This window comes from Dipodomys spectabilis, unplaced genomic scaffold (assembly GCF_019054845.1).
Source record: "Dipodomys spectabilis isolate Male_0828 unplaced genomic scaffold, ASM1905484v1 ptg000054l, whole genome shotgun sequence".
Taxonomy (NCBI): domain Eukaryota; kingdom Metazoa; phylum Chordata; class Mammalia; order Rodentia; family Heteromyidae; genus Dipodomys; species Dipodomys spectabilis.
Window position 1 is genome coordinate 29,627,995 of NW_024870731.1, and position 21,181 is coordinate 29,649,175.

Consider the following 21,181-nt stretch of genomic DNA (forward strand, 5'->3'; position numbering starts at 1 on the left):
TTTCCGCTGATTGCTCTCTGTCATTCCGTCCCTGATCTTTCTGGCTCGGGTCTCTCGCTGGATTGCACGGGGAAGGGGCGGGGGGCGGGGCTCTTCTCTCCCGTAACCAATCAAGAAGTAGAGAACAGCAAATACGCCCGCCCCACTCGTAATTTTCTTTGCGCGCTGCTCCTCAACCGCAGAGCCGACCGGCGGGGAGCCGCTGTCACCTCTTTCTCCCGGCTCGGTTGTCGTTGGCCGCCGCCCCCGGATTCCGGAGGTGAAGGCTGGGCTGGGGAACATGGACGTGAACGTGGCGCCGCTCCGTGCCTGGGACGACTTCTTCCCCGGCTCTGACCGCTTTGCCCGCCCAGACTTCAGGGACATCTCCAAATGGAACAACCGCGTCGTGAGCAATCTGCTCTATTACCAGACCAACTACCTGGTGGTGGCTGCCATGATGATTTCCGTCGTGGGGTAAGTGTGTGTGGGGGGATCCCCACCAGATGCCGGTGTGTGTGGGGGACACAGACCCGGGATTGGCACGGAGGGGACCCCGGGGCCGAGATCGCGGGGTGCAGAGCCGCCCCCGTCCCATCTTAGCGTTCGCGGGGCAGCGCCGCCGCGGCCAAGCCAGTGGAAACTTGTCCTGGGGCGAGGCCGCCACGGGGGGGGGGGGGGGCGGGGCGCGGGGGGCGGGGCTCCCTTTCCTCCTGTGCCAAGGGGAGACCCTGGAGGGGGCCCCCACCCCTGCGAGGAATGGAATGGGGGACGCGATGGGAAGCTCTGGCGAGGAAGATGACTCCCCCACTCCCACACCCCCGTCCCCCCCACTCCCACACCTCCTTCCTCCCACCCCCGTCCCCCCACTCCCACACCCCCGTCCCCCCACTCCCACACCCCGTACCCCCACTCCCACACTCCCGTCCCCCCACTCCCACACCCCCGTCCCCCCACTCCCACACCCCCGTCCCCCCATTCCCACACCCCCCCCCCCGGACTCCCACACCCCCCGTCCCAGGATCAGCCTCTTGCTGGGGAGATAATTTGTTGCACCTTCAGTCTTCTTGCCCTGGAGCTGCCTAGGGAAACCTGGACAGAGTAGGTGTGGGCCGGGGCGGTGCCCTAGAAGGACGCCCGGGTGGTTTCTCTGCCTAATGTCTGCCCACTGTACTGGGAGGCCGAGCTGAGGTGCCAGGGGTGGCTGTCTCCAGGTGGCCCTCTGGCATTTCTGTCACTTTCTCTAGCTTCACTTTCTAGCCTGAGATCTTAGGGTATCTGAGAGCCTTTTCCTTTCCTGATCCTCATGAAAGTGTCCTGTGTTAATTAAGATTGTGCATAGGTTCTCTGTCTTCTACACACACACACACACAGACGCACATGCTTACACCTTTCCTTGTATTCAGTCTTTGGAAATATATTTCCCACTTTTGCTGGATGGGTGGTAATATAATCATCTTGATAATTATTTCCTTCACGTCTTAAAAAAAAAAAAAAAAAAGCAAAACCACCCTTAGACTTTGTAAAGGACTCACTTCCCCTACAACACATCTCAATTTTAGAGTGAATACAGAAAGCGCGAGCTGGCTTGGGCAGAAAAGGGGAAATACAAACTTGGAGGCTGTGGGAAAGGGTGAAGAGGGTGGTGTCTTATGTTGGCCCAATGTTTGTTCACTTATTTCCTGAGCTACCCTCTCTGAACCAGGTCTGCTGCCAAGCTCAGGGCACACCAGGATGAATCAGACTTGAATTCTAGCCCAGAGACACATGGCATTTGCTGAGAAGCTAAAGGAGCAAATAGCACAGAGAAGGGGGGGGGGGGGGTGGCGGGGAGGGTTGTTCACAATTTCCGGGTGTGGTTGTGTCTCCTCCCATGCAGAAGTGGAAGCCCCTGTGTGGGACTGACTCTACATGGTCAGAGCCATCTTTGCTGTGTTTTGCTTGCAGGAATTTAAAACTCAGAGAATGGTTCAATATGCCCAGGGCCTGGGCACTGCTAGATTCTATCTACAACGGCAGCCAAGGAACAATTTAGTCAGGCACAGTAGGACAGGCCTCAGGCTGGAGCCTCCTAGCTTGGCGCTTCTTCCTAGAACATGATAAAATGACTTTAAAACAAAATAAGTAGTGCATAGCACACACATTGTTTTACTTTTTCTTGTCTTTCCCTTTGTGAAGAAGCAAGAGAGTATCTTTATCTGGTAATCTAGTTGGAGGAGAGGGGTGCTTCTTAACTCCAAAATCTTAAATACTGGTTAGACAGGACTGATCAAATACACAGAAAAAGTCATTTTTCCAAAGAGAGGTTGTTGCCTAGACCTGACACAAGTTCAGTCTGTCCTGCTGCCTTGCGGGGCTCCATTGTTCACCCCGAGGACAGGAGGCAGCCCCTTGACTAAATATAAACTTAGTTTTCTCATTATGACATCCTAGGCCCCAAACTCAGGAAACCTAGCCCCTCTCCTTCTCCTTCCAAATAAGAGATGTTGGAGGGTTTCTTGTTGTTAGGATTATTTTTAAAATCTTAAAAGAAAAAAAACAAAAAACCAGCAGTAAATTATTTTCAAAATTATGTATGTAAAATGGGACTCTTTTGCATACTGTAGTAAAAACAAATTGGTGTATAAACTTTTAAGTGTTTGGATGTATGAATAAACACACAGTCTAGGCTTTTCCCCTCAAAAATTAATTTTCTCACTTTACAAATAATAACAACAAGAAGATAATCATTTACTGAAGCATGTGGGTGCCAAGGACCTTATGAAATATTTTCCCTGCCTTATGTCATAACCTCTATAAAAATAATTTCATTGTTGTTATTGTGATTATTATTAAACCTGAGACTTTGAGGGTAAAATGACTTCATGAGAGACACAGACCTAGGTTTGTACTCCTAATTACTGTGACACCTTCCTACTCCTGACGTGGTAGTCTCTTAAAGCTGAAAGAAACCACATACCATTAGGGCCAGGGAGCTCAGCTGATTCTGGAACATTTCTCTTCTGAAGAGAATGAATCTATCTTGGTGCTGCTGTTCACAGAGGGTTGAAACCCTGGCTGGAAGCTGTTTATCTGGCTTCTGAGCCAGCCAGTGATAGTTTCCCATGACAGTAGGTGAAAATGTGGTCCAGAGGTTCTGAGGTAAAGGACTGGGTTTGGCAGGTGCTCTTCCTCCACTCTCCCCTCCCCCACCAGCCCTGTGGATTAGTTGGTGAGCAGGCCCCTCAGGGCTACGAGGGAGTTTTAGGCTGGCCATTCTAGTGACTGATGTTGCATTGTTGCATGAAATCTGATTTGAATGAGGAAAGAGAGGACCAGCTCTTCAAGACTGCAGGAAAGAAGGGAGAAGATTACTGCTGGATATAATCTAGACTCCCTGGATAGGATTGTCTGTCTCAACATAGAGATTAAGAGGGATTAAATTAGGGTGAAATCAATGTCTGGGATCCTGATCAGAAAGGGTTAGAAGTAATTCACAGATGTAAATTTGGTCTCCATCTAAACAGCATAGTTTACCAAGTATAAGACTTCCATGCCTGAGGTGTACTGTGTGGTTCAGATTAGTTCTGGTTAAATCTGTTGGATCACAGCCAATCTCGACTGTTTTCCTGTCATCTAAGCCAGATTAAGTGTGAAGGAATCCCAGTTTCCAGGCACTAGCTAAGTGACCTGTGAAAATCACTTTCTCTGTCCTCTTTAAAATGAAACCAATAACCCTGCCTACCTCACAGGCCTTCTGTGAAGGACAGACTGAGTTCACACAAGCCAGGCTTTTATAACACTATCAGCCTCCTGGTTTTTGCTACACAAAATATTTCTTCTCCTTCTTCTTCTCCTTTTTGTTGTTGTTGTTCTTGCAGTTCGTATTATCAAACACCTAGCTGGCAGACGGAGATCATCTTTATACCGGCACCTCCCAGACACCCAAAATCCAATTCCTGTTTTTGTTCCCACTTCTGCTGGACTCAGCTTTGGTGTCATCTCTTTGAGGAAACACTGTGCCTTTGTCCTAGCTCCCCACACCTGTCCTGTTTACCCCAAAGGCTTTTAAATTGTTCTCTCCTCTTCACCCTAAACTGCAGATCTTTGAGGGTAAAGCCTATAGATTTTGATTGTGATTGTTTTCATTTTTATTTTTTGGTTTGTCATTACAGTTATTTTTCTTCTTTATTTCTGTGTCTATAGATAGTTGGTGAGTGCAAAGAATTTAACTGGTCATAAAGTCTCAGTGTGATCACAGGGCAGGCTTTTTTTTTTTTAACCCACTATACATTATTTATTTATTTATTTTTGGTGCCAGTAACTAGGGCTTGAACTTAAGGCCTGGGTGCTGACCTGAGCTTTGGTACTCAAAGCTAGTGTGCTTTATCACTTTGAGCTACAGCACCATTTCCAGCTTTTTAGTGATTATTTGGAGGTAAGAGTCTCTTGGATTTTCCTGCCTCCGCTGGCTTTATCCTCAGATCTCAGCCTCCTGAGTAGCTAAGATTACAGGCATGAGCCATCGGCTCCCGGCCTTGGTGAAGTTTAAGATCTCTCAACCACAGTACTAGTGACATTTGAGGTGTACCATTCTTTGCCCTGGGAATGTTGTGTGCAGATACCAGTAGTACACATGCCCTCTGGTTAGGATAATCAAGTCTCTCCATGAGCTGAGAGCTACAGCTATTCAACCGAGAAAACCATGGTTCCTCCTTGTTTCTAGCAACTAAAGACAAGGTTCTCTGACCCACTTATAAAGAGAGTTCTTGGAAATTATGTAGCAGGGCAGTTCCTGGTTCCTAAGCTTCATAATATCAAGTTCTATTTCTTACAGAACTTCTGTTTCCTTCTTTTAAGTGTCAGGTATTACTCCAGAAGATACTGAATGACTTAAAAGGAACAGCATGAGCCAAGCTCTGGTGGCTCACTCCTGTAATCCTAGCTACTCAGGAGGCTGAGATGAGCAAATCAGGATCCAAAACCAGTCCAGGCAGAAGAGTCGATGAGACTCTTATTTCCAATTAAGCAGCAAAAAGCCAAAAGTGAAACTGTGACTTAAAATGGTGGAGTGCCAGCCTTGAGCAAAAAAGCCAAGCTAGGGCATGAGTTCAAGCCCCAGTATTAGTACATAAACACACACACACACACACACACACACACACACACTCATGTGCATGCACACATGCAAGCACATATGCACACAGAGAGAATCTTCAGTGATTCACATTAAAAATCGAGAACTGGTCTAGTTGGTTCAGAGGAAACATTAACAAATTTTATTTACTTATTATTTTATTTTATTTTTTTTGTTTGGTTGTGGGGCTTGAACTCTGGGCCAGGGTGCTGTCCCTGAGCTTTTCAGTTCAAGGCAAGTGCTCTACCACTTGAGCCATAGCACCACTTCCGGTTTTCTGGTGGTTAATTGGAGATAAAAGTCTCATGGACTTTCCTACCCAGGCTGGGTTTGAACTGTGGTCCTCAGATCTCAGCCTTCTGAGTAGCTAGGATTACAGGCATGAGCCACTGGCCACCAGATAACAAATTTTAAATATACCTCAATATGACTAGGTCACCTTCAGAGATTCTAAACATACAGGTCTTGGCTATTTTTTCTTCTCTAATTCTGTAAAGGATTGTGATCCTTACCCCCAAGTTAAAGTTGAGTAGTAGTAATTTTATTAAAACCTCTAACTTTGAGAAATATAAAGATTTGAGACTAAGAACAGTTTTGTTTATTGCTAGGAAGTAAACTAATTTTTAAAATTGCATACTTTCTAAAGCTCTTGATTAACCAGTTTGAATTGATTGCCTAACTTGCTAACTTTGAACTCAGGGCCTGGGCACTGTCCCTGAGCCTCTTTGGGCTCAAGGCTAGCACTCTACCACTTGAGCCACAGCGCCACTTCCGGTTTTTGTTTTGGTTTTTTTTTTGGTCGGTCATGGGGCTTGAACTCTGGGCCTGAGCACTGTCCCTGAGCTCTTCAGCTCAAGGCAAGCACTCTACCACTTGAGCCACAGCACCACTTCCGACTTCTGGTTTTTGAGTGGTTAATTGGAGATAAGATTCTCATGGGTACTTTCCTGCCTAGGCTGGCTTCAAACTGCAATCCTCAGATATCAGCCTCCTGAGTAGCTAGGATTACAAGTGTGAGCCACTGGTGGCCGGCTCGTGTAATATTTGAACTATTATGTTTATTTTGGTCTTAAAAAATTCCTTACTTGGGGCTGGGAAGGTGGCTCAGTAGTAGACTGTTTGCCTTGCATGCATGAGGCCTGGGTTAGATTCCTCAGCACCACATAAGCAGAAAAAGCCAGAAGTGGTGCTGTGGCTCAAGTGGTAGAGCACTAGCCTTGAGCTGAAGAGCTATGGGACAGTGCCCAGGCCCAGAGTTCAGGCCCCACGACCAACAAAAATAAAGATAGAAATAGAGAAAAATTCCTTCCTGCCCTCAGAATTTGGGTTTTCTGGTGTGACTTTAGAATTTCCAACCAGACACAGATTTTGCAGCATACAAAGGCCTCTGCTATTTCTCTAATCCCAAAGGCAGCTTTCTTCTCAAGAGTATCTACTTATCTTTTTGTCTAACAGAGCAATATAGATGTTGAATGAGCCCAGATTTTCTTTTCTTTTCTTTTTTCTTTTTTTGCCAGTCCTGGGGCTTGAACTCACTATCTCAGCTTCTTTTGTGATAAGGCTAGCACTCCACCATTTGAGCCACAGCACCACTTCTGGCCTTTTCTGTTTATGTGGTACTGAGGAATCAAACCCAGGGCTTCATGCATGCTAGGCAAGCACTCTACCACTAAGCCACATTCCCAGCCTCGAGCCTATGTTTTTTTAGAGAAAGAAATCACCCTGTGGTCTGATAGTTAGGCCTTAAATAACAGGAAGATGGGCCTACCTCTGTCACTTCATGTTTTTACATACAGGATGTGGTGAGGGGTTGCTGGAAAGTGAGTAATTCTAGGTGTGAAAAAGCCTTATTGCAATTATTCCCAGAAGGAGCATGGTGCTATAATGTGCTAGGCCTGTGGCCTAGCATGTGATGTTAACATGTGTTTGTATTGCTTATATGTTTAAGGATGTGAGGGTGAAGAACCAGACCAGATTTGTTGTTGGTGGAGGAAAGGTACTCTGTGTAGGAATGTATTAAAACATCTGCAGGAGGTAAAGGTTTGATGCGAGGCCACCCGCAATTAGCCACCAAATAGCCCCCAGGATGAGTTTTCTAATTTGTGGCTTCTTTCCCTGCCTAGTTTTAGTCAACTAAATTGTTGTTTCTTTTAATATTGAGAAAGTTGTACCATGAAGTTAAGGGTTTTTTCCTATACTTAAAAAAGGAAGATTTACCATGTTCTAGGATATTTTTTTTTTCTTGCACCATTGAACTACTTAGAAATCCCATCCTATTGGATCTGGTGTCTACTTATTGGCCCTGTTTGTGTTTAAATGTTCATGTTAACACGTTTGCTTGACACAGATCAGCTTGTGATTTTTTTTAAATCTGTTTTTCTACCAATAATATAAACTAATGGTAAACCATAAACAAGAAATGGAAGATAGTGGTTTTTCTTTGTAAACAAAGAACATTGGCAGAGAGGAGGAATTATAGCCTGTTTATGCTAAAGCTAGTGGCAATGTTTCTGACCTTAGCTCTAGTAACAGTTCTACAATATTATTCATTTCTATTCCTTCAGTCATTCACTCAACAAGACTAGGAGGCACTTGCCAACTTCTAGGACACTGTGCTAGGAGATACAGCCTAGAATAAAACAATTGTAAAGCTTGATGCTGTGGGCTCAGGCCTGTAATCCTAGCTACTTAGGAAGCTGAGATCTGAGAATGAAGTTTCAAAGCCAGCCCAGGAAGACAAATCCCAGAGCCCCTTATTTCCAAATAGCCAATAAAAAGCTGAAAGTTGAAGCTTGGCTCAAATGGTAGAGTTCACACTGTGATTAAAAACAAAACAAAACAACAACAACAAAAATGCTGAGCCTTGAGGCTCTGACTTCAGGACCCCAGCAAAAACAAAACAAAACAAAACAAACTTACAAAACCCCACCAAAACAACGGCTGGGTGCTGGGGGCTCATGCTTATAATGCTAACTAGTCTGGAGGCTAAGATCTGAGCATCTTGGTTCAAAGCCAGCTTGGGTAAGAAAGTCCATGAGACTCATATCCAATTAACAACCAAAAAAAAAGAAGTGGGGCTTTGGCTCAAAGTGGTAGATCACTAGCCTTGAGCACAAAAGCTCAGCAACAATATCCTGGCCCTGAGTTCAAGCCTCGGATCTGAAAAAACAACAACTAAACCCCAAATGTGATGATGCCTTCATCAGACTGAATCTAAGGGGCACCAAGACATTGCTGGACACCTAAGAGTTAATTTCCTATGCAAGTATAGCCAGCATACAGAAAAACACATCAATATAAACATATATCCCCCTCGCCCCCCAACTTACTTGATCTCTCTTATAAGATATCAACTTCCAAAACTTTCAGGTATTGGAAACAGGGCAAGCACTGAGTATATCGACTGGGAAAAGGGAATTCAATTTGACTTCCAAACTTCACCTACAGCTCACATGTTGTCTTCTACTCATTTGAGTGCCTATCTATGCTTAACTAGATACTCCCTGGGCCCCAGAGGATACAGCCAGTAACAAAGCTCTACCAAGCCTTCCCTGTTCTCCCAGAATTAACCTTTTCCTGCCCTGCCTTCTTTTGATTGCACTAGAGACAGCACAGGTGGAATGCAAGTGAAGGTCTTCTGATGAGTCTTGAAATTCTGACTACAGACCTAAATTTAAGAGGGCTATCAGTACTCTTTGGTTTTTTCCTTAATTAGCATACATTTAAATTAGTATACAAGGGGTCTCATTGTTACATTTTTACACATACATCCCTAATGTGTTTCCTTCTATCACTCTCCCTTGGAACAATTTCAACAGATTCCGTTATTCTGTTTTCATATATGCAAACAAAGTGCTTTGGCCATATTCCTTCTCATTCACATCCTCCCCCTCCCATCCCCCATTAGCCCAGTTTCATCCAGATGGTAATTCTAAGAGGCCAAGATCCAATTCTTGACCTGTCTACACATTACCAAATGGAGCAGTAATATCAGACATTTCGTATTATTCTGTTCTGGGACAAATGAAGGCTACCCTTTATCATTCACATTCAGGATTCTTACCTTTGACCCCTCTTCTGTCTCTGGCAAAGTGGTTTGCTTTTGGTTCCACAGAATGCTTTCAAGACTTCTAAATTTAGATAAAGTTGAAGCCCAGTCCTGATTCTGCAAGCGTGTACTGTAAATAGATAAAGATTTCTGCTAATCAGCAGAAATCCCATTGAAAATTCCTACTTTGGCTAATCTGCTTCGGAGCACATGGTTCAGCTGTTCTTAGAGGAGAAAAAAGAATGCAGAAATCAAGGGTTAGTTGTAGGTAAATAGGAAGCAGAAGGGAGATCTGGTGCTCCCCAAGCTTATTAGCATCTGTCCAGCCCTTCTTCTCTCCTTGCTTGTAATAACTTGCTATGTGACAATAATTCTCAGTAGCTTTCCTTTTAAAACTGTATTCTAACAGCATTCAGGAAGTGTAGTTTATTCACAAATATTTGTTTAAAAAATTTCTGATGGTAAGAACCAAGGGAGTGATGACTCTCTCTGCAGGTTCATTATTCTACTCTTCATATATGCTGGAAAAATTTCCGCATTTAAAACTGTGTGTGTTATGGTCTAATCAGAACCTTGTACTGTTGATTTACATTCTGTTGTGGGCAGTGTCAGATTTATGACTTCTAACCCAGTTTAAAAATAAAATGAGCAAGGTGGATGTGGTGGTGCAAATCTTGGTGCTTGGAAGGCAAAGGAAGAATGACCAAGAAGGAGTTCAAGGCCCGCTTGAGCTATTTGTTTCAAAGTATCAAAAATAAAACATTAATTCTAAATAAACAGTTGGCTGGAGGACTGTGAAACAGCACTTGGAAGCCCCTAAGGGATGGATGTTTTGCTAGGAGTACATTTAAATGTGAGTTGCTTGGGAAACAGTAGTCCATTTGAAAGTGCTTACTGTGAAGGTACAAAGTACACCGATGCAATAAATATTTAACACCTGATAAGCATGAGGGAAATCCTGTGAGCCTTTCTAATTCAGCTGGATTGGGTCATTTTAAGACTAGGAGGGTACTTTGCCCCCTCAGGGACAAAAGAGAAGGCTTCGGCCCCCATCTTAATTTCTTGAGGATTGCTTTACTTTGTGACTGAGACAATGGCCACATTTACTCAAGCCTAATTTGGGTCCTCGGCCTACATTTATTGTTAATAATCAGACATCGCTCTTGCCATGTTTGAGAAACGAAAATAACCACAGAAGACTCTTGTCATCTTCGGAGTAATCAATTTTTGGTTCCCATCAAGGACAGGTCTGCTGTTCATAGTCCTTCTCCCTCCCCTCCCCACTGAGCCTCCCATCTGCCAGCATATGCTAATGACAAAGCATACAAAGGCTCCTTCTCCCAGCCAGCCAACAAATGCCTCTTCTGTCTCAGCCAATCGGTTCTTCAGAATTGCCTCCTATATTTTCTTCAGAATTGCCTCCTATATTTACATATGAGTCTTCATTTGTCCCCTTAATCACAAACTCTGAAGGAACCAGGACAGGAAGTATTTCTCAAGCTCTGTTTAGTATAATGAGAATAATAGTGGTGGTCCCAGACAAACTCACGTGCCATAATTTATAGCTATGGGAATTTGCTGAACTTATGCTAGCTTCTTACCTTCCCCTCCCCTCCCCGCCCCAACTATACATACTTATATTGAAGACCCACTCTGTGTCTGGCATTGTGCTTAATGCGAGGGTTGAAAAAGTGTCATGGCTGGGCACCATTGGCTCACTACTATAATCCTAACTACTCAGGAAGCTGAGATCTGAAGATTGTGGTTTCAAGCCAGCTGGGGAGAACAGTCCATGAGACTCATCTCCAAAACAGCACCTGAAAAATATTAGCCAGAAGCAGAGCTGAGTGGTAGAGCACTAGGCTTGAGCAAACAAACAAACAAAGAGCTTAGGGACCCAAATCCCAAGTTTAAAAAAAAAGTCATGGTTTGTGTTCTTATGGAAGCTTCATGTGTAATAGGGACTAGCTCTAGAGATTTATGCAACATTTATGCAAATAAACAGTGAGGGATTTGCTCTATAGAACATGCATATGGTGCTGTGCTCTCTTCAGATAGGCTGAGAAAAGGCTGGCTGAGATGGGAGGGAGGGTGGAATGAATCAGGCAGAAAGCACAGCTTGTGCACAAGCCTGCTGTTAGTCTTGAGTCTAGGCGAACTCTGGAGAGCAATAGGAACCCCCAGGTGCAAGCACAGAATCAGAAGGTGGCAAGGAGAGCTCTTGTTAGCCCTTCAAGCATCCCCATACCAATGAACAACGCACATGCAGTCTAGGTCATGTGTCAGGCCTGGTAAGGGGAATGTGGCCTGGATTTCAGGCCTCACCCCACAAGTCAGCCTCTTTTGCTTCTCAACACTAAAAAGGTGCTACCGAGGCAGGCAGGGCTTGTAGGATCGATGAAGAATTCCATCTTAATTCTAAGAGCAGGGCAAGGGGTAGCAAGAAAGTTGGATGGGTGTGTTCATGAGTGCAGTGAGCTCTCTGGCTGCTGAAGGACCTGCAGAGAAACCTCACCCATTTAGAGAACTGCAGCGTCAGTAAATATGCTGCCTGCTCCCACATCCACCTCCTTTCCTCCCGGTGAGTCAGACTTGCTTAGGAACCACACTTCAAAAATAGCTTTTGGGGTTGGAAAAGTAGAACTCAGTGCAAAGTTGCTTCTGCTTAGGGGGTCATTTCTGAACCTCTCAGGTTCCTGTTGGCACAAAGAAAGTTACCAGACATGCTCTGGAGGTGATCAGAAGATTGCGGCTTTGGTAGATTTTATTGCCAACCTCTGCAGTTGGTGGCCCTGGACGAACTTACCGACTTGTTCATTGCTTAGCTTGCTTGGATGTAAAATGAGGTAGCCTTTAAAGTCCCTTAATGCTTTCCCCTACGATGCTGCAGCTGAATCATGCTGGCGAGTTTGGGACATGTGTCCACACCCCCATTTGCCATCTGTCCTTGTAATTGCATTCCCTTTGGGTAGTTGCTGGGGATGGAACTCAGGGCCTCTCACAACCTAGCCAAGTGCTCTACCCCTAAGCCACACCCCCCCAAGCCCCCTTCCCACCTGTGGTCAGGTACTGAGGCTTTCCCATGGTGACCCCTGGTTCCCAAATTGCTTACTCAGGCTGGAAAAGGTAATACTGAATGGTAGAGGAAAATCCCTGAAGCTTTTTAACACATAGATTATAAAGAGAATCCAGAATCCCTGTTACAGCTGACACCTCTTCCTTGCCTTTCTTTTTTCTATTTTCTACCCTAGATTCTTTGGATTATGTTTTTTCAATTCTCTGGGCCTTGGTCTTTCACTTGTGTAATGGGACTATATTGACTCATTGTTTAAGGCAGCTACAAAAGTTTGGGATGGAATGATAAATCTTTACCAACTGTGAATAGCTCCGTTAAAACCATTATCTATTACAGAACAGGGGTTAGGAATTTTTTTTATTGGACGGATGTATTTTATTTGTATGTTGATTCCTCTCACAATAGAAAACACCTTCTCACATAACAAGGTCATATACCCACCAAGAACAGAAAATCAAATGTTTCTCTTCTCTCCCATTTTCCCTCTGTTGTCAAGATTCTTCTATCATTTCTCGCTTCCTTTCCTTTTTCTTATTCATGGACTATCAGTAGAGTTTCTCACATTCAGTGTCTGACTTATGGAAACTTCATTCCAAAAAGTATGAGGTTGTTTTGCCTAGGATCACTAATAACCCAACTGCTGGCTAAAAGCATCTTAAACAAGAACTGATTCCCAAATTCCCTCACTCACTGGAAAATGAAATCAATTCTGTTTGTGTGCATGTGTGTATCAGTTTACTCCAAGTTCAAGTGAGTACTAGGGCATTGGGGGGGTGGGGTGCATTTATTTACCATTTCTCAGAAGGAAACTACATTTAACCAAAACATGGAAGAAAATTTTCTCCCCTGGTAACACTTGTTAGTTTTTTTTTTCCATCTTGGAAACGTGGCTCCTTTCTAATTATAGCTTGTGGTTGGGCTTGTTGTAATCCAAAACCAGTTCTATAGGAGTCCTTGTTCTGTTCTTTTGCTCTGAACATGAGCAGCAGGAACAGGTGGAAAGCACATTTGGAACTGCTGGAGTTAGGCCTAGATTTTTTTGTTGTTGTTCTTTAGGCTGAACTTTATTTAGACATTCAATTTAGATGTCTGCTGTATTGTCCAGTGAAAAACAGAAAAGACTTGACATGAATTTTATTACATGCTTCCTAAATTAGTATTCTAGAAAGAACTGAGCAAGATCGCTTTGATGCTTTGCTACCAACCGACTGTCTCCGATTTGCAGTTTATACACAGGCATGCTCTTAAATGTTAATCCCCCATTCCGGTTCTCTGTGTGTGAATCTTCATTTGTGCTTTGCTTCACAGCTCAGAAATGTTTGGGGGAGTTGTACATGGAAGGCAAGTCTGTCTTTCATCATTTAAAAATATCAGGTACTTTTATTCAAGTTACTTGTTCAAGTAACGCATGGACATGGGGGAAATATGAGAACAGAAATAAAACAAATGAGAGTAAATTTCCTGTAATGCGCCTAGCCAGTATAACTGCTTGATCGTTCAGTCTAATTTCTCTGGGAATCTTTTCTTTAGTACTAAGAATGAGGTATACTGCTTGGGGAGTTTCTGGGCCTCTGTTGGTCTTGCTACCATCTGCTAAAGGGGATTGTTTATCTCCTCTTGCTTCTGCCCTTTTTTAGGTCTGTAAGGAAATGTTGTCTTGCCTAGATAGATTGCAAGGTTTTTTCAGGAGACAAAGTAAAACAAACTAACAAAATAAAATGCAAAAATTAGCCAAGCAGCCTGGCCCACCTAAATCCTAGCTACTCAGGAGGTTGAGATCTGAGGATGAGGTTCAAAGCCAGCCTGAGCAGGAAAGTCTTATCTCCAATTAACCACCAAAAAGCTGGAGGAGGAGCCAAAGCTCCAGTATAGCGCACTAGCCTTGAGCAATATAGTTCAGGAACTGTTGTCTAGACCCTCAGTTTAAGTCCCAGGACTAGCATGTGTGTACACACACACACACACACACACACACACACACACACACACACACACACACACACACACACACACACACACACACACACACACACACACACACACACACAGTCTAAGCAGACCCAGGTACTATAGAACTGAGAGGGAGAGAGGGAGGGAGGGCAGACAGATAGAAGAGCTGGGTGTTGAACAGAGCTTGGAGGGGGAAATGATCAAGACAGACCCTCAGAATGAACAGGGAGCCAGGGCTGAGTTGAAGAAGCTGGAGAAGGAACAGCTTCTCCAACAGCCTGGGTACTTGCAATGGGTGAAAAGCATCTCAACTTTTGCAACTTAGGATTATATTTAACTATGATGACAACTTCAATGAGGATCACAGTACAACCTACCATGTGCCAGAGCCCGGGACTATGAGCACATAGGAGGTAGTCTCTATGAAACAGATTGGCCCCTTGGGTAGGGGTCACTCTGCTTGGGTGTGGTCTTACCTCCACCATTTCTAATCTCCACCATTTTCCTAAGTTTCTTCATTTGAGAAATGTGTTTCCTAAAGTTATGAAGAGTTCACGTTCCAGTTTAGTACTTAAACTAAAATGTTTAGTACTTAATCGTTGTGTTGACTCCTCTTCTTTCCCCTCCTGCAGCTCCTACTGATGAGCCAGTCTCTCTGTCTTTCTCATACCCCAGGTTTCTGAGCCCCTTCAACATGATTCTTGGAGGAATTGTGGTGGTGCTGGTGTTCACAGGGTTTGTGTGGGCAGCCCACAATAAAGACATCCTCCGCCGAATGAAGAAGCAGTACCCCATGACGTTCGTGATGGCGGTCATGTTGGCTAGCTACTTCCTCATCTCCATGTTTGGGGGAGTCATGGTCTTCGTGTTTGGCATCACTTTTCCTTTGTTGTGTAAGTGATCTTTTGTCTTACATCACTAAGAAAAATGTAGGCACAACTTTCCTATGGGAATCGAATTAATCTGTCTGTTATGGGCAATGAGATGTCTACTACTGTTTGTGTCAACTTTCTAAAACAACAGACCAAGGCCTAATAGTGTATTAATTCCACACACATGTCTGGGTACTTGCTACAGAAAGCAAACAAACAAAACAACACAAAGACACAGGAAATCAACAATACACAAATCATATGACTGGAACTGGGATCGGCTGTCTTAGATTCCAAATTGTTCTGATTCTAGAATCATTTCCCAATCTGTAAATGTCACTCTTACTGTACTGACACAGGACTGAAAATATTTGTCATTTACCTACTTCAGAAGAGCATAATTAGTGCTCAAAGACAGCCAAGTCTGTGAGAATCATTGTCCCAGCGTGCACTTGCCAAATACTGATTCTAGTGAACTGAACATTTTTCTCAGCTGCATGTGCCTTATTTACCAAGAACCCAAACACTTGGCCTGAAATAGAGGAGAGGTAAAATTCCAGTCTCATCTTATTCAAATTCTATTGTATCGCATGATGGGAACATCCTTTTTACTTAAAATAGCATTTTACCTGTGCATTTACTGTACTAAATAGACATTTGCTACTTGGGATTTTTGTCAGATTAAGCCTAGCATATTCGCAGAAAAATCCTACACCTTGTTGTGCAAAATATTTGAACCTGCACATTCAGAGTTTTTGAAATGGTCTTCAAAAAGTTTCAATATCTGTTTAAACACACCTTGTATTAACGTTAGTACCTTCCACATAAGAGTCATCAACAGATCAGGGTGATGAAGTGACAGATGGGCAAGAGTCATGATTTCTGTCCTAGATTTTTCTGGAGATTAGCATGCCTTGGGCCAGTCATCCTAAAAAGGCTATAAAATATGGAGATTATAGACAAGATCAGTGCTTCTCAAAATTTGATCCATATGAGACTCCTCCAGGATGCCTTTCTAAAAATATAAATTTGTCAGCCACCTCTCTTATACATCTGGATTCTGTGGCTCAATACTGGTAACCCAAAGGACCTATAGGTTTAGAAAGCTCCTCGAGTTACTGAGGGCCAGTGTGGACAGGGAACCTCCAGATAGGAACCGCATGAGTAATTTTCAAAACAAGGATCCAAAAATCAACCTGCATCAGAATCATCCTAAGTGCTTATTTAAGTGATAGCACCTAAAACCCTGCCTCAGTCTCAGCCTCAATTTAAGCTAGTGGAGAATGGGAATTTGCATATTTAATAAGCTCATCAGGTCCATGAGAATTGGACAACCATTGGTGTAGATCAGAGGGTCTCGTTTAAACCAGCACAGATTCCCAGAACCATGCTTCTTCCTTCTTTTTTTGGGAGGTGGGCAGAGAATTTCGAACTTAACAAGGGTTTCATGCTTGCTAAGCAGGCACTCTACCAGGTCTTTTTTTCTTATTTGAGATAGAGTCTCACTTTTATGTTTGGGACCAGTCTGGACTGTGATATTCCTATTTGTGCTTCCCTTTGTCACTGAAATGACAAGTGTGTGCCACAGGGCCCAGCTATTGTGCTTCTCCAATAGCTTGGGACGACAGGTGTGCATCACCACATCCAACTATTGGTTGACATGGAGTACTGCCAACTTTCAAGCTCAGACTGGCCTTGAATCATGATCTCCCAATCCCTACCTTTCAATCAGCTAGGACTCCAGGCTTAAACCACTGTCCCAGCATCCAGGCCTGTCCCTTGAAGGTTCTGGGTCAGGAAATCCAGGAGAGGGGCCTAGAAATATGTTTCTTAATGAACAAATTGGGCAATTCCAAATGATCAACATTTTGGAAAACTGCCTCCTCAAAGATACTTAACAATACTTGATAGGAAATGTACTCATTACCTTGCTCATGTAACTGTAACCACTCTATACAGTATTTTTACAAAAAAAAAACATTAAAAAAGTAAACTTACTTGCATGCCTTCTGCAAGGAGCAAAATACAGATAATCTCTGACTTAAGCAAGCGTTCCTTTTCAGAAAACCTTGGGTAAGAGGATTACTATTTAGGTTGGAATCCCACTGGTTCACGGTGGATGTCATAACATTTAAGGAGCATCTGCAGTGTGCGAAGGAAAGAACGTGGCTGCCAAGTTTATGGCTGTGCCAGCTAGATGCCATGCTTTCCTCTGCACACAAAGATCTCTGTGTGTGACCTGATCTTCAGCTGTATGTAAAGTCCAAGCGACCGGGTGAAGACGGGTCAATGAGAGAAGCAAAGAAAGGAAGGGAGAAGAGTGTTGATATGGCAAAAGTGAGTTTCTGTTTTAACACGAACTGTGGGTCTCTTCTTCACAGTGATGTTCATCCATGCATCCCTGAGACTCCGGAACCTCAAAAACAAGCTGGAGAATAAAATGGAAGGAATCGGTTTGAAGAGGACACCCATGGGCATTATCTTGGATGCCTTAGAACAGCAGGAAGAAAGCATCAACAAGATCACTGACTATATTAGCAAAGTAAAGGAATAAATGTAGTTTACCAGGCAATAGGGCTGCAGGAGAAATTGAGTTGCAGTCTGCCCTTACCCACACCTACTTTTCCTGTGTGTTTTGAAGTAGGAGGTGCACGTTTTACCACCCAACTATCTAAGGCAGCACGCATGTACAGGCCCAACTATTAACATCTGATGATATAGAAAAAAGGCCTCAGAAACTGAAAGGAAACCAGCCTCCCCTTGTGCCTGAAGTTTCCAGTGTGTTTTTGAAAGAGAATAATGGATTCTATAGCAACCATATTGTTCTCCCCTGGGGGGGAAAAACGTCATTGTAAACCATCCGAGCAATATGAGTAAATGCTGAAGTATGAAGCTTATGATGTCATGTGTTGGCCTCTTTCTAATCCTCTCCTGCATCCTGTCCACAATTCCCAGGACTGTGTAATATGTGGGATTAAAAATTAGTATAGATTCTGTTGTTATTCTTTTAAAATCAAAGATAAGATCTCTATCACTGTACCGCCTGTTTGAGGAACTGGATATGCCAGTTGTTTATACTTTGTTTACAAATATGAAGACAGCTGTCTAGGAAGATATTTTGTTAAATTTTTGTAAATTTTTGAAATGCTAGTAATATGCGTTCACCAGCAGGTTTGTTGCAACATTAATGTCCTCTTTCTTAAAGGTTATAGTTATGTGATCTGCATTCTTGATTTGTTAAGAAACAAAAAAATAAATGAAACCAAAATTCAGTTCATCTTATATTTTTTTGTTGTTGCTATAGTGAAACAAAAAAGGTGTCTAAGATGATGGATTTTTTTGTTTTGTTTTTTTGTTTTTTTTTGGGTCCGGTCATGGGGCCTGAACTCTGGGCCTGGGCACTGTCCCTCAGCTCTTCAGCTCAAGGCTAGCACTCTACCACTTGAGCCACAGAACCACTTCCAGCTTTTTTCTTTTTGATTATGTGGTGCTGAGGAATCGAACCCAGAGCCTCAGGCATGCAAGGCAAGCGCTCCACCACTGAGCCACCTTCCCAGCCTCGATAGTGGGTTTTTGTTTTTTTGTGCGTTTCATTCTTTAGCTAGTACATTTAGAAAGAAATGGTTGTGTATCTTCTTTTTATTGGTATATAATATATAAACCAAAAGCATGGTGACGTACAGCTATAGTCCCACCTACACAGAGCTAGGAAAATCACAGTCCAAGGCCAGCCTGTGAACAAAAGCACAAAAACCTATCTGAAAAACAAACTAAAAGGGCTTGGGGTGTGGCTCTTATGGTAGAGTACTTACTGCCAAGCATGAGGCCCTAAGTTCAAACCCGTCATGATTTACAAGGGAGGGGCAAATTCTTCTACAGGTCAAAAATTTTTGTAGCAATTGTTAGAATTATATACTTTCGTAGATATTAAAATTAAGAAAGTGTGGGTTTATTTTTATTACTTATATCCCTTTATTTCCCTATGTGTTTAGAAGTAGGTTAAATATGCTTGCTTGCCACTTGGGTGAAGTAGAAGCATTTCGATTGGTGGTAATTACTAAAGAAACTGTATTACCTAGGAGAAAAGCAACAGGATTTATCAGTTCTTATTTTTTGTACATTTTCTCAACCAACCTGCAGCTTTCATTTTTAGCATAGTGCTCTTACCATGGCATCCTACATGGACTAGAAAATGGAGAATAAACATGGACAATAAAATTTGTCAAGTGGGCAAAGACGTAAGGTTACAAGTCTTGTTAATCAAAGGTATTATGGGTGAGAGTTTATTTGCTACACATCTGTAGAAATATCTGAGAAACTTAGTGAGTGTCCTAAACACTGGCTACACAGTGATCAGCACACACACTTAGCTTGTGTTTCAAGTCTTCTATAATAAAGCCTTCATCCTTTATTAACAATTTTAAGGCAGTAGAAAATTGGGATCTTTTTTTTTTTTAAACACATTTTAGCCCCTCCTGTTTTCTATATGATATTCTGACCAAATATCATAACTTTGAAGAAAGCGACAGGTTGAACTTATTTTTTAAAAAAAGATATCATTTCTAGTGGCCAATTCTGAAAAGAGAACAACAATGGCATATAAGTTGTAAATTGACAGTACATTTGAAAAATAGGTTAAAATCTTCCACTAAGGTTTTTAGCGTGGGTATAGCAGATAGGAAGGACACTGTAAATCACAGGCCCTCTCTAGCTTAAACCTTCACAATAACCTCTGAAAGTGGATCCTTTCTTTCTTTCAGCTTAGCATCTGAATCCTCTTTCAGGACTATTAGAACATTGAGCAATTCCTTACTTAATGAATGCTGTGGCCAGCCAGGCAAATGCATAGGGCTTTCCAGAAAACCAAGTACTAATACGTACAGTGCAATGCGCTGTGAGAATACAGCCTCTTACATGTAGGAATGGCTAAATAATTTTAAAGTGTTATTTCTTGTAGCCTGATCTCAACTAACAATCCCATTTCTATGCAAGAACGTTTTCTAGAAATAATGAAGAAGAAGAAAACAAGTCAGGTGCTGGTGGCTTGTGCCTGTAATCCTAGCTACTCAGAAGCCTAAGATCTGAGTTCAAAGCCAGCCATAGCAGGAAAGTCTATGTGCCTCTTACTCCAATAAAGAACTCAGAAAAAGCTGGAAGTGGTGCTGTGGCTCAAGTGGTAGATCACTAGCCTTATTCAAGAGAAGCTCAGGGATAGCATACCTGAGCTTCAAGCCCCAGGACTGGCAGAAAAAAAAAAAAAAGAAAAAGAAAGAATACAAAAATATCAGTTAGCTATTTTTAAATTATTGACTTGACTGAAAACCATAACTACTTTCTTCTGGCTACTCGTACTAAATTATCCTAGAGAAACAGAAACAGAGTCTTTCTTAAAGCTTATTCCTGTAAATAATGTACTGCTTTAAGTTTGTGCTCGTGAGAGTCCTTTTCTCTCAGCCTGCTTTGCCTGCTCTATCACTGAGATTCTCTAAAAGAGGAAAGAAGGCAAACATGTTTTATTCACTCAGGTAAAGAAGAAAGAAGGTGCTATAATAAGATACAGTAATTCCTAGGTTCACATTGCTTCAAAAAGTGATGAACTTTTTTTGAGGTTTTATCCAATATCTCAAGTACTATGCACCTAGTGACTACAATGTATAACTAAGAGCTCTGGAACTTTAGAAGGAAAGAGTATGGCTGGGAACTGTCAGAAAGGGTTTGGAGACCTTCATAAATGGAGGGTAAGAGGAGAGTGTTTTGGAGGTGTTCTGTGAAGGAGAGCAGAGGCTTGAGGTATGCAGAGGGATATGTTATTGAGGGTACACAGGACTTGTGGGGGCTAAGACTTGTTTCATACACTGGCAATTCATACCAGATTCACACCAGGCAATAGGGTGCCCTGAAGGTAGAGATACAGAGTTCAATCCTGTAGAACAGCTTCCTGTAGAGGTTTTTGAGAACAAGGAGCTTGTATTAGACTCACGGATTTATAAACTCAATAAATATACATGTAAGTATATGTACACATGCAAGTGCATATAACTGTGTATAGATATAACACAACTTTTTAATAACTTATTATTTATTCTGCTATGTTTACCCTGCAAAACAGCATGCTGTCTTCCATCGTCCTCATGTATGGA

At 42.8% G+C, this 21,181-nt stretch overlaps 1 protein-coding gene across 1 annotated transcript; it reads left to right on the plus strand.

Moving 5' to 3' along the window:
- Window positions 1-184: 184 nt before the first annotated feature.
- Window positions 185-17,938, plus strand: Arl6ip5 (ADP ribosylation factor like GTPase 6 interacting protein 5). The gene is made up of 3 exons (XM_042680017.1): window positions 185-456; window positions 14,845-15,062; window positions 17,423-17,938. Exons 1-3 carry the CDS (start codon window positions 281-283, stop codon window positions 17,593-17,595), a joined length of 567 nt encoding a protein of 188 aa, XP_042535951.1. The 5' UTR covers window positions 185-280; the 3' UTR covers window positions 17,596-17,938.
- Window positions 17,939-21,181: the final 3,243 nt, after the last annotated feature.

Bases quoted from the DNA above. Each gene is read 5' to 3' on its own strand.
- Arl6ip5 (XM_042680017.1), top strand. From the start codon at position 281: ATGGACGTGAACGTGGCGCCGCTCCGTGCCTGGGACGACTTCTTCCCC. The intron at 457-14,844 runs GTAAGTGTGTGT...CTCATACCCCAG, and splicing joins ATGATGATTTCCGTCGTGGG to GTTTCTGAGCCCCTTCAACA. The intron at 15,063-17,422 runs GTAAGTGATCTT...TCTTCTTCACAG, and splicing joins CATCACTTTTCCTTTGTTGT to TGATGTTCATCCATGCATCC.